The following is a 15,949-nucleotide window of genomic DNA, read 5'->3' as shown; positions in this document are numbered from 1 at the left end:
AATCAGATAATCAACTGGAGAAAGAAACTAGCTTGGGTACTCTTCAGTGTTTGAAGAGGAAAATCTAAGAGAAAATGTGTTTAGTATTTGCATAGCACTAATAAACAAAGGTAGCACTGCTACAGGCTGCATGAACCACGGTGGTCACAAAACAGCTGCTGTCAGTAAAACAACAAAGACACCAAGAGGCTAAAGCAAACCTGTAACATGCAGCTTGTAAATTAGTAGCATGTACCATTATCTTCCCAGAAAACTTTTACTGAGTACACTCAGTAAAAATGGGCCCCAGAATGCAAGTTTTCTATGTCAAGGAAGCGCTGTAAAGAGCTATTCAATGTGACTTCAGCTGATGGAGAGTCATAAGGGAAAACAGAGAATTTGTTCAGTTCTGATGATGCAAGAACCTTATTATCAATTTTTTTTCAGGAGGATTTCACTCACCAAATATTTTGCTAGACGTCTAGTCTGCCAGTGAGTTGTAAAGCTGCTGAAAATCAGACTTTGATCTCATTTGTGACCAATATATGGGACCAAAGCAGTACTGCTCAATCATTCCTTAATCACCTGACCACTTAGTGGGCTGATGAGGCATTTAACAGATTTGTGAGGTCTTTGATAAACACACAGATATCCTGACTTTCATTGCTTTTCTGAGCATCCTACAGAATTGGCAGGTGCCATCTACGGTGTTCTATTGAATAGAAATGAAGAGGCTACAAGCAGAGTTATACATATACATACAATGCATGACACAGAAGTTACCAGTAGTTCAGGCAGTCTAATATCCCAGTTGTTCATGCCTGCTCATTATACGTATTATTGCAGGTGTCTGGAAAGGAGCAATATAATTGGAATTGAGAGAGGCTATTAACTTCCCTATTTCTCTGGAACATTTTAAATTAGAGCTCTTTTAATTTAATAGAGGGGCAGATTTTGATTTTTACAAATGGGACCTACTTGTGATTCCCTTTAACATCTATATTCAGCAATGAGTAAAGTCAGTTTTTGTCTGTGCTTGAAAATATGGCACAACTATGTATTCCGAATTGTTACATCTTGCCGTGGAGGTGGTGGATACTCGGTGAGGCATTTCCAATAGCGTTGCCAGTGCGAGTAACGCGGTCTGGACAACGCAGTGGCTGACAGCACCTGTTTGCAGGAGCGAGTGCAGGAGCACAGCCGTCGCAGGCAGCAAGTCGCCGCATCCACAGCTGACGAAGAGGCCAGCTCCGGAGCGGCGGCCCCCGGACGGAGGCGGGAGGGGGTCTGTCCCAGCCGCTGGGAACCGTTCGGCCACCGCAGCTGGGGCAGCCTGTGATCAGTGCTGCAAAATCCACAGTCTCTTTGCTACGCATTGCTCTCCCCACGTTGTACCAAGCAGGATAAGCAATAGCAAGGGGGAGCTGTGACTGGTATGGTCTCTGACAGTAACTGTGAAACTTTTTCATGAGGCCAGAGCTGTAGAAGGTGAGTGACGAAACTGAAAGGTGGAAAAGGCTGGCGTTTCTCGCATGGGGATCAAGTATTCAAATTGCCTGTGATGCTAACCTAGTTTTGCCAAAGACAAAATTGCTGGCAAACCACAAAGCCCTGAAAAGGTTTATGAACAGCAAAACTGAATCTCAAAGGAGGAATCAAGTTATATGATTTGCTTTATTTCAATTTGTAATGTTTTCTACTTTTTGCTGTAATTTATACTTCTTAAAGAAGAGGACTAATCATATGACAAATGACAGGGCACGAGGCTTTTTCCCCCCTGAGGTTTCAATGCAGTACAGGTGCCAACCTCTGCATGTTCTAGGAATGTCACAGAGTAACAGCCCAATAAAATCAAGTAAGAGCTGCTTTTTTCACACGTGATGATGACAAATAAGACCACAAACAGGTCAAGGGGATTTAGGTCTGCTTACTCCTAACCTGAGGCAAGGAGAACGGACTAGACAACCTGCTATGATCCCTTTCTCTTCCTTGAGGGCTGGAGCTCTTACTTGAATTGAGGCATCCAGAAAAGGACAGCAGGTTTGTTCATCAGGTTTGCAACCTGGTATCTCCAATACCTGTGACTGCCAACTCGGTGGCCAGAAAACAGGACAGCTTCGGATGCATGCCGAACTATTGAGGTGACCCTAGCCTTCTTAACTCTAACATAACTCCAGTTACTGTTAATAAAAGTTGCTTTAATTAACCTGCAAGTAAATACATTCATACTGTCATCATGACTTCCAGAATTGGATCCTGAGGCAAACCGGAGGTTTTCTTAGTGGCTGTACAAGTGATTGAGAAGACACTGATTACCGGTTCTTTGGTGTGGCAAGACAACTTCAGGCAGTTTCCGTTCGTCTACCTCGGGGCCTGGCAAAGCAGAGGCAGCGAGCGTTGGTGACACCCGGCCTCCCAGGTTTCACCTCTCAGCTCTTTGGGAAGCTGCTGGTCAGGCAGGACACGATAGCGACCCGGGTAACGTCCTGTGACAGATCCTCCCTCCCGCACTTCGGGAGCCCCAGGGGCCACCCACGGCGCCTGGCATTGCCAGCACCCGGAGCACCGGGCAGGCAGCACGCTGCCCAGATCCACACGCCACCCCATGCAAGCACCACCTCGTCCCCATGCAACTACTGCCACTCAAACACAGCATAATTTAAAAAACCCTTTTATTTTGACAAACAAGAAGACAGACAGGATTTACGAGCTACGTTTTTTGGTTGAAGAGCCAATGTGTACTTTAAAGCATCATAAGACCGAGAGGATAGAGTCGTGAACAGCATGTTGTAATAATTTGCGAAACTGCTTGAGACAGATTTTTTTAAACCAATTACTTCCTGGCCGTTCAGGGATGGATAAGCCCCCAGCTAAAATTCCTCTTCAATCTGATGCTTGTAACGATGCAGATGAAATGTGATTTTCCTTTCTAACAAATGCTCCAAAAAGAAAAAAAGAAAAAGCCTGTATTTCTCTGTTATGGAAAATAGGTCTCTGCATGCTGGAAATTCTGCATTTTACTTATTTTCTACCACAAATGTCCCATTTCTTAAAAAATGAATAATGCAGCAATTTTCTCTGATTTATGTTTTCTTTTCTGCCTCATTTGGCACTAATGTTATGTTATTACAAGAACAACTGTTCTCTGCAGAAAGAATGATCTCTAGATGAAGGGTTTCATCCAAAACCTTTAAGTCAATGGGAATGAATCGAAAGGTAGAGAGGCAATACATATAGCAATAATTGACTATTTTCCCAGTGACCGGACACATCTCGTTCTTATTGCCTGACGATACAGAGCTGCAGCCCCCTACACCTGCTCAGAAAAAAACGCCCAACTCCCTCGCAAGCAGGACGCGGCGCGCAGCTCTCGGTGCGGTGCAGCGCAGCCGGAGACGACGCACCAGGCTGACGACGCAGGGCACGACCGCGTCCGCGGCGGCAGGGCCTGGCCGCGCTCAGGGCTGCGGGCCTGGGGCACCGCGGGACGGGCCAAACTCGGACAAGGCCGCGTCGGCCGCGCAAAGAGAGTGATGTCTTCCATCTCCCGCGATGCCGTGTCCGAAGCGCTAACGGAATCCAGTGGCTGCGGCGTGGGGCTTTTTTCATATTTTTGTCCGAGGAGGCTGTATGTACCTCAAGCACGCTGCTGCGAAGACCCCAAAAATCGGCTTTCCTACAGGGTCCAGCCGCGGGCCGGGCCGAGTTCCCGCCGTGGCGCGGCCGTTGGCGGGCGGCGGCGCGGCCGTTACTGGGCGGCGCGGCCGTTACTGGCCGGCGCGGCCGTTGGCGGCGCGGCCGTTACTGGCCGGCGGCGCGGCCGTTGGCGGCGCCTCAGAGGTGCGGCGCGTAGAAGGGGCTGAGGTACGCGGGGCCCAAGAAGGGGCCGAAGGGGCCGGCGCCGGCGCCGCCCAGCGCCAGGGGCGCGGCGGCCGGGAAGAGCACGCTGGCCGCGGCGTAGGAGGGCAGAGTCTGGAAGGGCAGGGCGCTAGGGCCCGGCGGGCTGGGGCTGCCCGCCCCGGCGGCGGCGGCGGCGGGGGGCGCGGGCTGGGCCGCGCCGTCGGCGCCCGGGTGCTGCTTCTTCCACTTGGTGCGGCGGTTCTGGAACCAGATCTTCACCTGCGTCTCGGTGAGGCTGAGCGAGAGCGCCAGGTTGAGGCGCTCGCACACCGACAGGTACCGCGTCGCCCGGAACTTGTTCTCCAGGGCCACCAGCTGCTCGTAGGTGAAGGCGGTGCGCGCCCGGCGCGGCTTGGCGCAGCTCGCCTCGGCCCGCCGCCGCTTGGCGCCTCGCGGCGAGCCGGGCTCCTCCGGCGGCGCGGCCAAGTCCTGCAGGCGGGCGGCGGCGGGCTCGGTCCCGGCCGCGGGCCCCGGCCGTCGCGGGCCCTCGTGGGCGCGCTGCTCCGCGCCGCTCTCCGCCGGGCAGTGCGCATCTAGGGGAGATGGCGGCGCTCGTGAGAGGCACCCCGCGGGCCCGCCCGCTCGCCCGCCCGCCCGGCACCTGCGCCCCGCCGCCGCCGCCACGGCCGGCCGCCCGGCGCCGTGAGCTGCGGGCCGGATACGGTACCGCGGGGGAGCCGCGGCGGCTCCCCGCTGTGCGATACCATTTGCCGCGGGTGGGGTGGGGGTGAGGTGTCGATATGGATTTCTTACCAATTAAAAAAAAGTTATTAAAGTCCTTCTGAGGCGAAATAAGCCCTCTCCCCCCTCGCCATCTCCGTGCTAATGGAGTTTCAGATTTGCGAGGCCCAGATCGATAGATGTCATCTATTAAAGGTAAGTTTTAATCGAGCGATATTAGGATGAGGCCGGGGGAGGAGGTCTGGAGCGGGTACCTGCAAGCTGCGGGCAGCAGATAGGCGGGAGTCGGTAATAGGATATCGATCAGCGGGAGCTCAGGCATCCTCCGCTGGGGACGGGCCGAGCAATTACGCCGCCGCTGTCCCGGCGCCGCCGGGGCGGCCGCCGGGCTCGGCCGGGGACAGCGCGCCGCGGGCCGGCCCGGCAGGTGCCGCGGCGCTCGGGGCAGGGGCGGGGGCCGCGCCGCGCCGCGCCGCGGGCCGCCGCCCGGCCGCTTGCGCTCCGCCGCCGCAGCGCGTGCCTACCGTGCGCCTCTGGCCCGCGGCCGCCGCGCCGCGCGCTGCCGGCGTCCCCGGCCGCTCCGGCTGCCGCCAAACTTTTCTCCGGCTGCGCGGCGCGCGGGCTGCCGGCCCGGCCGCCCGCCGCCGGGTCGCCTCTCCTGCTGAATTTCTGCGGATCCAGGATGTCTAAGATGGAGAAGGAGGTTTTACGGTGGGTGGGGGCCGCCGTGGCCCCGCCGGGCGGGCATGCCAACATTCCCCGCTCCGCGCTCCCGGGAGACCTGCTGGGTCCCGGCGTGCGCGGCGGCGGGCAGCGCCTGCCGCGCAGCGCGGGGCGCCTCCGAGCCGCACGCCCGGGCGCGGAGTGCGGCGGCGGCGGCGGCGGAGGAGGGTCGGGCTGGGAGGGCGGAGGGGCCGGCGGCGGGGTGGGGGCAGAGGAGGGGGCAGCGCCGCCATTGGCACGCCGCCGCCGCGCCCCCGCCGCGGGGCGCCCCCGCCGCCCCCCGGGAGAGGGGGCAGCGCCCAGGGGTGCGCCGCGGCCCCCCCGCGCAGCCCCCTTCGGAGTGGACCGAGCAGCAGAGCGCGGGCATCCCTTCCCTTCCCTTCCCTTCCCTTCCCTTCCCTTCCCTTCCCTTCCCTTCCCTTCCCTTCCCTTCCCTTCCCTTCCGCGCGCCCTGTTCTCCCTGAACGCCCCCGGCCGCCCGCCCGGGCTGCCGCTGCAGCACCGCGGCTGGCTCCGCCGGAGAAGCGAGCATCGGTTTGCTCTCAGCAGCAGGTTTTGGGTCAGCCCCTGTCCAGCCTCTGGGCCGAAAGTGGCGCTACCTCCTGCAGCGCGCCCGCGGAGTCCGCAGTGTCGCCAGTCTGTGAACAGGCGAAGCGGGGCACGGGTGAGCCGGGAGAGCCCAGACCCCGCTCAGGCTCGCTGCCTTGAGCGGAAACACCTCGTTGTCCGTTTATAGGTGCAACTCTTGTAGAACAGGCAGCAGCAGGCCGGGCCTCCCACCCTGCCCGTCCTGTCGGCAGGAGCCGCTCTGGCCGTTACACACCAGCGCTTGTTAAAAACTTCCTCCCAGTGCATCTCCGTACTTCTGGGTCTTGTAAGGAGGATGCTTTCCCTTCTCCCTGGCATTTCTGTGTTTTGTTGATGCCTCTCAGGAGGACGAAACATAGGCAGAGGGGAATTGCTGGGGGGAGAAAGGTGGCGGAAGGTAACGCTCCTGCGGCCAGCCGTGGGAAGCTGCTCCTCAGCCCGTGCTAGCTCCCTGGGAGGAGCTGCAGCCCACAGCCCTCCTCGTCTCACAGGTACCTCGGCCTCAGCGTGCTGAACGAGTGAGCTGGTTACCATTCACCGTGCCGAAGCAAGGAGCGCATCGCTTGGTGGGAACAAGGGCCACGGAGTGGGAAGGAAGAAGGCAGATCTGGCCTCCTGTTTGTGCCTGCGAAGGCATAGGTCTTCAGATGACGGAGAAGCGTGGCAGGGAGATGCGACTGCTAATGACTACTGTTAATTATGTGACAGCAGCATGCCAGAGTCCTTTTGGCACTGCCACCTCTGGCATGGGAGATGGCACAAATTTGGAAGAGAAGGAGTCTCTGTCCTGAAGAGCTTGCAGGCTGAAGCGATAAAGCCTAGTTTGGGGGGGGCACCCTGTCTGGTGGCAAGTTGGAAGATGCACTGCTGTGACTGGTTAAGTCTTATTTGTGCATTCAAAGTTAATTGAGGGTGCAAGAAGAGGAGAAGGACAGGAAGAGAAGCAGTTATGGTTTCTGGACAGCATTCTTCAGCAATGGGACCAATTAAAGAAAATAGATATGAGATCTTAGTGCATATCCTGTTAATATTTTTGAAACAAGGTTCTCCTTGTGGCACAACACTAGCTCCACTTATTGTGATATTTCAAATTACATGGAAAAAATTATAATGTCATCACTGGTACTGTGATATGGTAAGTAGGCTTATGGCCCATTTAGGGTTTAATTTAAGAATGCTTGTAAGCCTTTTGCAGCAACAGAGACTTTTTGGAAGGAAAAAAATTGATACGTATAAGACTACAAATACTCTATTTCAATTATTGTGTCTGCAGGAGCTCAAAAAGTAAATTGTAATGTTGGGATTAATTCGTGAGCGAGCAGACACCTTCAAATATAAGCAGTTTAGCATGTACATACACACTGACCTACAAACATGCATGCACATCAAAATGCACACAGAAATCACGCGCTCATAGATTAGTTTTAGCAGTCTGTTTGAAGTTGGTCTGTTCCTCAGCTCAAGCATTAAAATTCAGCCTGAGTGCTGTCTTTAAATTGCTTTGATGCTAGGTGGGTTTCAACCCTGACCTGTCCTGATGGCAAGTGATGGTTGGTTGTAACAAGCTTTGGATCAATATTCATAGCGGGTGTCCTGGACTGATAACACTATCCAAGACAATGTTCGCTATCAGGGTGGACAGCTGAGATATTGCGCCATTAGTGATGTTGTTTTAAATAACCTGATCCATTTCTGGGTCTATTTAATGAATTTCACGGTTTAGATATTATCTTTAAGGAGAAGCCAAAGGCTATTCTGGGAGCAGTGATGCAGATCAATGGTGCTAAGGCTCCTCTGCGTTTCTTAAAACAAAGTGGACTATAATTCCGCCACAGCTTTTTATATATTCCGTGAGTCGGGGCGTGTATTGGTAGTATTAGCAATAAAAAGTATTCGCCCTTTATCGGGGGAGGAATCGATACTACGTGTGAGGGCGAAGCACAGTTAATGAAGCCTCGTCTGTGGTTTCAGAACGGAAGGGATCGGCTCAGCTCCCTGTAGGGGAGGCCGTACCTGGGCGTTTGCTCGCCGCGGGAGGCCGGGCCGGGCCTGCCGCAGGGGAGCGCGGCGGCGCCGCGTCCCGGCCAGGCCGCCGCGGCTCCTCCCGGGCCCTTCGGAGCAGCCGGCCGCCGCCGCGCTGCGGGATCCTGCGCGCCCCCGCAGCAGCGGCCTGCTCCCGCCCGCGGGGCCCGGGCGCTGCCGCGGCTCCGCGCCGCCGCCGCCCCCCCCCCGCGCCGGCCCGGCCCGGCCCGGCCCGGCCCCCGCTTCCCAGCGGCCCCCGCGGCGGGGCGGCGCCCCGGCCTCCATTTCCCAGCGGCCCCCGCGGCGGGGCGGCGCCCCGGCCTCCATTTCCCAGCGGCCCCGGCGGCGGCGGCGGCGCTGCCATGGCGGCGTGGGCGCGGGCGGCGCGGGCGCTGCTGCTGGACGTCAGCGGGGTGCTGTACGACAGCGGCGGCGACGGCGGGGCGCCCATCGCCGGCTCGGTGCAGGCCGTGCGCAAGTAAGTGCGGCGCGGCCCGCCGAGGCCGCCGCTGCCGTCGCGTCTCGCGTGCGGAGCCGCCCGCGCCGTTGCGGCCCGGCGCCCGTCAGGTCCCGCCTGCCTCGCTGCGCCGCGCGGCCTTCCGCGGAGCTGCGCTGCCTCCTCCGGCTCCGGCGCGGGAGCGGCTCGGCGCGGGCACGAGCCTCTTCGCCGTGAGGTGCCCGGGCGCCGCTGGGCGCGGCCCTGCCCGCCGCGGCCTGCGGGGCCCCGCTGGAGCAGGCGGCTGGGCCGGGTGGTCCCGGAGCGCCCTTCCGCCTCCACCCCAGTGCGCCAGGAGCCGCGCAGCCTGGGCGAAACAGGCTCTGCCGCCCTCCGGCTCGTAGAGTGAGAAGTCGCGTGCGGCAGGAACCAAGCATGGGCGTTGTGGTCTGCCTCCAGTTTTTCTTTTCTTCCTCGGGCTGCGAGGGAGTCCACTGGGTCTGGAGATCTGCTGTCATGAGGATCGTGGGAGAAGAGGTCTAGAGAAGTGTAGACAGATGCCTGTTATTTTTGGATTTTCTTTATTCGTTATGCATCTAACAGGAGAGAGTGATGTAGATACGAGCTCTAGTGTGTTTTTCCACTAACCAGTTTTAAAAAATTACTTGCAATGACAGTGTAGTACTCTAAATTGAGTAAGTTAACTATTAAGTTAGCATATACATCTTGCTGAAAAGCTACAGTGCAGCAAAAATCAAGAATGGAAAATTTCAGTGCTGTAGTTAATGATTACCACAGTTATAACTGATTAAAAGCAAGATGTTAAAATGGAAAATTGATTGCACAACTCATACAGGGTCACAACAGGTAGAGAGCATATAGTTTGCTATTAGCTGGGTAACCTAATAGAGTTAACTCAAACTGAGAAAATGCTGTTAAACAGATTGTGATCTTTTTATTTATTTATTTATTTATTGTTACTCATGTCTGGGTTTTAGTGTGCAGAAATGTGAATCCATAATTTAAGCTTAGATATTTCCTACATAAACTGGATTTAGGTCTGATATGAGGTAAGAGGCTGAAGAACCTTGCTCATGTACGTGAAGGCAGGTGAGGTAAAGCTGATAGCTGATGTCTGTGTTAACCTGCTGGTGTCTCATATCTGCTGTGTGGAGAAGCTGCCTGAGCAGGGGACCAGGATGCCTTGGGCACGAGGAGTCACAGCAGGGTCTGTTTTCACCCCTGCTCACTGTTGGCTCCTTGGCAGTGGTGCAAATGGCATTGGGTTCTCTGCAAAAGTTATGTTGTATCTTAGGCTACTGAAAGCTCATTCGCATGGTGGTGACAAATGCTTCATCCTACTGCTGAGAAATAGCAGGCTGAAGGCTCTTGCTCTCCTGGCTTGGTCCATCCCCAGAAACCCTGGTGGGAAGAGGACGCATGTCCGGGTTAACCTGCTTTTCCAGCAAGTTCTGCTTGAGGGAGAACAGGCCACCCCTCAGAATAAACGAAGAAAGAGTAAATTTTGCATACACAGAGCTCATGGGCACCTGGTTACTACTCTTTGGAAGACTTTTCCATTAGTCCCTTGGGAGAGGTCTGGTGGCAGGACTTCTGTTTTAAATAAATAAATTTCTATTTATCTTTGGCCTGTCTTTTTTGGTTTGAAGACAAGCATTAACTGGTGCATCTGCATCACCGGAGGAGATTAGTGGGTCACTAAAAAGAAAATTTGACATATACACCATGTTTCAATAATCCCTTACAGAAAAGCATGTCTGTTTAATGTGGCAGAGTACTGCTGTGTGCAACAGACTTGAAATGTCTTAAATATTGAAACACTTGAGTAGTGTTAAGTGTTGACAGTGTGTTTGGCAGGCTCCTCTGAGGCTTCTGTCCTCCTGGAGTAGCAAATACTGATGCCCTTGTGTTGAGAGCCTTATCAAGCAGGAGAACATATAGGAGGAAATACTGAACTTGTTCAAGTTAATCACATGAGGTATGATTTAATTATGTGCCTAAAATGTTTGTAGAAATGAGATGGAAAAGACAGAACTAGAGAAGACCCAGATGCGCTGGGAGTGTAAGAAAATGTTGATACTTTGCTGTCTTTTTTTTCTTTTTTTTTTAATTGGATCTTTGTTCCTGAAGATTCCTTCTTAAATTATTCTTTTTTATAAAAAAATATATGTAGCAGGCAAACAAAGTTTAGTCTGATGAGTCCTTTATTCTCTTCTACACAGATTTTTCCAGTGCTGTTGTGAAACACACGGAAAGTGGTATTTACAGTAATCCTAAGATTTATTAAGGATCTGTGCTGCCCAAGGGTGTTCCCCAAAGGTTGCCCCCTTTCTGGGGGCTCTCATAGCCCCCTTTTTTTGATGATTGGCGTGAGCAGATGGGAAGAAAGCCACTGATGGCAGGAATACCCTGATGGGAAATCAGCGCTCTGAGTGAAGTTAGTGCTATATGGTAGAGGCAAAAGTTGCTTAATTAAAGATACAGTATTAAAATACTGTGACATGTGGATTTTCCGTGTAATCATGTATAATTTCTGTTTCCATTCTTACATGTTCTCTTTATGTAATATTTCAGTGCAGTTTCTGTGCTCAGTACTTTTCTGCAGGTCTGCTGCAGGTTCAGGATTCAAGAGAAACCCTGAGAGAAAAGGATTATGGCAAAAGAAATGCTTTTGTGCTCTCTCCGTGTGTGTAGAGCTGCCTGCTTGCTGACTGTAAAGAGGCACAGCCAGGTGCGACCTCTGGCAGGATTAAACCTTCCTGACTTTGCACCGCATGGTCTTGTCTCGCTCAAATCCTCCCGATAACACGATTTCCCCCGAAGGCTGGGTTTGACGTGTGCCGTCAGGCCTGTCTGTGAAGGAGAGGCTGCTCCTGCTGTTCATCTTCCAGGATAACGCGTCTTATCACCGTCCCAGAAATAGCAGTCTGTCGCTTCCCGCTGACTGGCACTTCCTGACTGCTCAGCCCGGCCTCGTGGGTGCGCCGGGGAGCCACGTCCCCAGGGGAAGAGGGGGCCCGAGGAGCGGGTGCTGGTGCAGCACGGCGCCCTGGCACTGAGGGGCCACCCGCGTGCGGGAGGTGCCGGCCGGCCGTGGTCTGATTGAAGCCCCGCTGTTTGGGAGCACTGAGCGGGGCAGCGGGACGTGGGTTTTTCCTCCCTTGCCAGTAGGTGCCCGGTTGGGGCTCAGAGGAAGGCTGAGCCAGGGAAGGGCTGCCAGGTGGGGTGGGGGATGGACACCACCTCTCAGATGTCCCCGCGAGGTGATGGAGGCTATCGCCTCGGGGTGGAGACCCTGTTCCTGTGGCTGCGCTCCGGTGTCAGGACCTGGCTGTTGTCCGTGCCCTCAGTGGGGAAGGGGAGCGGGTGCCTGTAGTTGAGAAGCGGCTCAGAGCCACAGGATAATCTTGTTTGTGTCGTCTGAGCGTCTCTCGTGGTGCAGAGAGGAACGGTCGGGGGATTATGTGAAAACGAGCTGCTCGGCTCATCTAGGGATTCTGCCAGAAGCCTTCTGTGCAACTATGGCAAAGTAGGTCTGTTGTGCTGTGGCTCGTTTCCCCGTTGGTAAAGCGGGGGTTATATTCCTCCTTTTCCTCGGACCGTAAATGCTTTAGGGGACCATCTCTGATGCTGGGTTTGTACACTGCTTAACACAGTGGAGCCCTGATCCTGGCTGAGGCCTTCAGGCACAGCCAAAATAAACATAAATAATAACAATCATGTAATTACTGTCTGAAAGTAGATCATTCCTTTAAAAAACAGGACATTTATTAATATCTGCATCACAGTTTCCCTGATGCTTTTGACATTTTGTTTTTGTTTGTTCTAGAATTTTAGATTTTATTTTACTCAGGCTTTAGAATGTTATTAAATAACTCTGTCACTGCATTTGCTGAAACTTCCCATTTGGAGGCTAAATAAACTGCAATTTAACTTACAGTAATGTCAGAAATATGCTGTTGAAACAGCAGTACTACTCTGGCCTTGGGCTAAATGTAAGATATTAAAGGCTTTGCTCTTGAAATACTGGAAATATCTAAGCCCTTGTTCCTTGTTAGGGATTTCTACATCTCTGCAGTTAATTTGACCTGTTTGCTTATCTGACCTGGAGGAGGCTATAGGGAGCCTTCAAAGAGGGTTTCGAGATGGTAACTAGCAACCGGCTCCGTAGTGCTACGCTGGGAAAGTCGGCCTCGCTTGGGCTGGGCTTGGCAAGTGGCGAAAGCAGACGGCTGGCGGGGCTGCGCGGCCGGGAAGGGCCGCGGGCGCTCCGCGGGCGGCCTTGGGGAAGGGTGCTGCGCTCCCGCCCGCCTCCCTCTGCGGAGCTCGTCCTTGTGGGCCTGGTGAGCACAGAGATTGCAGAGCGTCCAGCCGTTTTCGCTGTAAAAGTTTCAGTGTGATAGAGATCTCGCTGGAGCTCTGCAATTAAATGCAGCTCCTAGAGGTTTTGTGTCAAGAAGCAGTGCAGAAAGTGGCGGTCGAAGCCGTGGAAATTGGGGGCAGCAGAAGTATGTACCAATAAGTACCAGGAGGGGGGAAACTCATATTTTGTTCAGGTCATTCGAAGCAATTGCTTAAGAATAATCGTTTTGTTCAGGTAAAGTCAAGCAGTCTTATTTATCTGCCTATTAGGTTGGTAATTGTTCTAGCTCACACCATTTAAAATCTTTATTGACTCATTATCCTATTGCCAGTTGGTCATTAATATTTGTATCTGCATCGTTGTACAGGTCGGTGGTTTCATGCAGATGGATTAAAGCTGAAAGCTGCTCTTTTTTAATGAATTGATTTCTGTACCAATTTAAAAAGTCATGAATGCAGATAGCTAGAAACTTTGTAACTAATTCAAATTGATACAATAATCTTCTGTGATGAGATAGATCTAAAGTCTTGCAGTACATATAGGCTTTATATATCTAATATGATTCTTAAATGTCATTTTGATAATTTATACTGCAGGTATGAACTCTGATATGATGGCTGACCGGTTCTGTTCAGATTGTCTTGCTACATCATCTCCCATACTGTTACAACAATTAAATTCTCATGTAACAGCATATAGTACCACGCCAATACAAACCATAAGTAAACACTTTCCTTTGTGGTTGGTTTGATATGAGTGAAACCATTTCCACTCCTTTAAACCTATATTTACTGTATTATTTTGGTTGGTTTGGGCCAAATTCTGCTCTCAGCAGCTATTTTGGTTGCTGTTTGAGAGAGTAGCAATGTAGTTCCTGTGAGTAGAATTTTGCTGGCTTTATATTTATATATTAGCTGCAGGGAATTGGTTCTTTTTGCTTTTTGTTTGCAGACAACTGGACAGTCAGGTGGAACAGAAAAATAAATTGCTGAAGAAGCTGATGGACACTGAAATGTCCTGACCAGGGTGACATTCAGTAACATACTTATCTGTGCCATAGAGATATCCTGGAGGAGAACGTTAATAACTAATACCCAAGCTGATATTACTTTTGATTAAAAAATGTGTTACAAGTTGGAATGTTTTGTTTATTTCTAATGTACCTGCATCTTTGATAAGTTTTTTTTCCCATGAAATATTTTAGGATTCAGTATGCATTGAATGGAACTGATGAATTGGAAGCTGAAAGAAAGAACTGTGGAATTATTTGTTCTACAGAATAAACATCTGATCTGAAAGGATGAGAAGGTGAATCTAGATGCTACTTATTGCTTGGCTTAACTATGGCAGGTGGGCACCCCTATGGCTGGGAGCAGTGACACACCCCTGTTCTAATCCAGAATCTTGGGTGTCAAAAATGCCATTAAACCCACTGAGGACTATCACTGTTAGTTTTAGGTGACAATATTACAGTGACTAGATCCCCCCCCAACCCCTCAAAAAAAAGCTTGATAGAATTTGACTCTTTAGAATTTCTAATCCACAGCATTTTGTGATTGTTTAGTGTAGTGTGACGTACATTTGTTGTTTAAAAAAACAACAAATAGGTGAGTTGGAAAAAGCTTTTTCCTTTCGAGTGTATAGTTAACTGGCAGGCATTGTGGTGGTGTTTTTAATGGGTCAGAAAGCCTGTCGGTGACTTAAAGGGTTCTACTGGAGTCAGCCTTTACAGTGCTTCTGTACCGTGCAGTTACTGTCTTAATTGATTTACACAGCATTGACATGAGGTGAGCTATTTGCTTTTTGTTTTGAATAGTCAGGAGTTGATCTCTTCCAAGACAGAAGGTGGTTAAACAGCCACAAAGGATGCCCAGCCTGAGATCCCTTCTTTGCGTTTACAGCTGTATGCTGATAGCGTGCCTATTAGCATATCCATATGAAAAGCACACAGTAGTTGGACATTTACAACATCCTGTTGTTTGGCCACTATAGTGCATCTGTTAGCACAAACTTCAACAGAGTCCTTTAAAAGAGCAGCGGAAATCTTGAGCATAGGGAGGCTGTGGAGCAGCTGGACAATCGTGTTAAAGTAAAGTACCTGGGGAGCCTAACAAGGCAGAGGTTGTGAGGAGAACAAGCAGAATTGCAATTGTAAAGCAATTCAGCACGCGGGGGGCGGAGGGTTGGTTCACGCGGAGCAGCTGAATTTACAAAGAGCTGTCCGAAAGTGTGTGGAACGAGGAGTAGAAATCCTTGTTGCAACCGAAGATAACCAAAGCATGCATTAGCACAATCTGTGCATGTATTCAGAGTTTTGAGATTTGCTACATCTTCAAGACAGGCAAGAGCAGAGGAGTTTCTCCCAGAAAGAGACTTTTGAATCAACTGTACAAATTCTTGTGTAAATATTCATTCATTCATCATTACACTTGACTCTTGCTTTATGCTTTTCATTTGTAGATCTCAAAGAAATGTAGGTGTCACCTGTCTCTTCTCAGTGAGGCAGCAGAAGCACAGAAAGATGAAGCAGTTCATCCACAGTCATGTAGGTTTTCACTGGCAGAGCCAGAGGTAGCCTCCAGGTATTGATCCACTGCCCTTGAAAGTTGTCATAGCTCCACTGTAGTCTAATGTTAGCTGTGGAGCAGTGGACCCTCCTAACCCATACGTTCTTTCCTACTCGTCAGTGTTTATTATTATCTTTAAAAGAGCTGTGTCTGAAGTTGTATGTACCCTCAATAAGTGCTATCTGCATAAATTGCATGAATAAAAGCTTACACTTCTCACTGTGAATTTAGACATCATTACTTTTAGAGTCTTGAGCTACTTAGTGTCCATTGGCACAATTATGTGCCATGGAAATGTTTACCAATAAAGAATAATATAAGATTTTACAGTGAAAGCTGCTAACGGCACTTGTTCGTCACTGTATAAATACCAATTAATCCCTGCAGTTGATGAGTAGCATTTTGCCTTGTTGTACACTTTAGAACTTGAGACTTGTCTTAGTTTACTGCTGAGATAGGAAAAAGTGTGCTATCTGTCATGTTTGGTGAACTCCATCTGGGATCTTAGAATGAAGCCTAATTCTTCGCACGGCCCCACCAGTATTGCCACTTCCTTGGGCCTGAATGCCACAGTTAAAGTTCAGTACTGCCTGTGTAAGCAGTGCACTGAAAGGAGTGGAGTGGCCTTGTTCTTAGCCTTCCTGGTTCTTTGGAGGATCTTGAAAGGTG

At 51.5% G+C, this 15,949-nt stretch overlaps 2 protein-coding genes across 10 annotated transcripts in view; one reads left to right on the top strand and one right to left on the bottom strand.

The window, feature by feature from the left end:
- Positions 1–3,813: 3,813 nt before the first annotated feature.
- On the bottom strand, positions 3,814–4,412 carry NKX1-2 (NK1 homeobox 2). The gene is made up of 2 exons (XM_062580377.1): positions 4,365–4,412; positions 3,814–4,308 (listed from the first exon to the last, which is right to left on the bottom strand). Exons 1-2 carry the CDS (start codon positions 4,410–4,412, stop codon positions 3,814–3,816), a joined length of 543 nt encoding a protein of 180 aa, XP_062436361.1.
- Positions 4,413–8,248: 3,836 nt separating this feature from the next.
- LHPP (phospholysine phosphohistidine inorganic pyrophosphate phosphatase) overlaps positions 8,249–15,949 on the top strand; it is a 107,143-nt gene continuing 99,442 nt past the window's right edge. For 8 of the 9 annotated variants that reach the window (XM_062580724.1, XM_062580720.1, XM_062580729.1 and 5 more), the window contains exon 1: positions 8,249–8,371. In XM_062580724.1, the coding sequence (XP_062436708.1) occupies positions 8,256–8,371 (116 nt within the window). In that variant the 5' untranslated portion in view covers positions 8,249–8,255. Of the gene's footprint in view, positions 8,372–13,971; positions 14,022–15,949 lie in introns of those variants that run through there. The other variant, XM_062580725.1, reaches the window with a different exon arrangement.

This window comes from Rhea pennata, chromosome 7 (assembly GCF_028389875.1).
Source record: "Rhea pennata isolate bPtePen1 chromosome 7, bPtePen1.pri, whole genome shotgun sequence".
In the NCBI taxonomy this organism is placed as follows: Eukaryota; Metazoa; Chordata; class Aves; order Rheiformes; family Rheidae; genus Rhea; species Rhea pennata.
This window is presented reverse-complemented; position numbering and strand designations above follow the sequence as displayed.

Coding starts and splice junctions, on each gene's coding strand:
- NKX1-2 (XM_062580377.1), bottom strand. CDS start 4,412: ATGCGCACTGCCCGGCGGAGAGCGGCGCGGAGCAGCGCGCCCACGAGG. Junction 4,309..4,364: donor GGAGCAGCGCGCCCACGAGG/GCCCGCGACGGC, acceptor GCCCGCCTGCAG/GACTTGGCCGCGCCGCCGGA.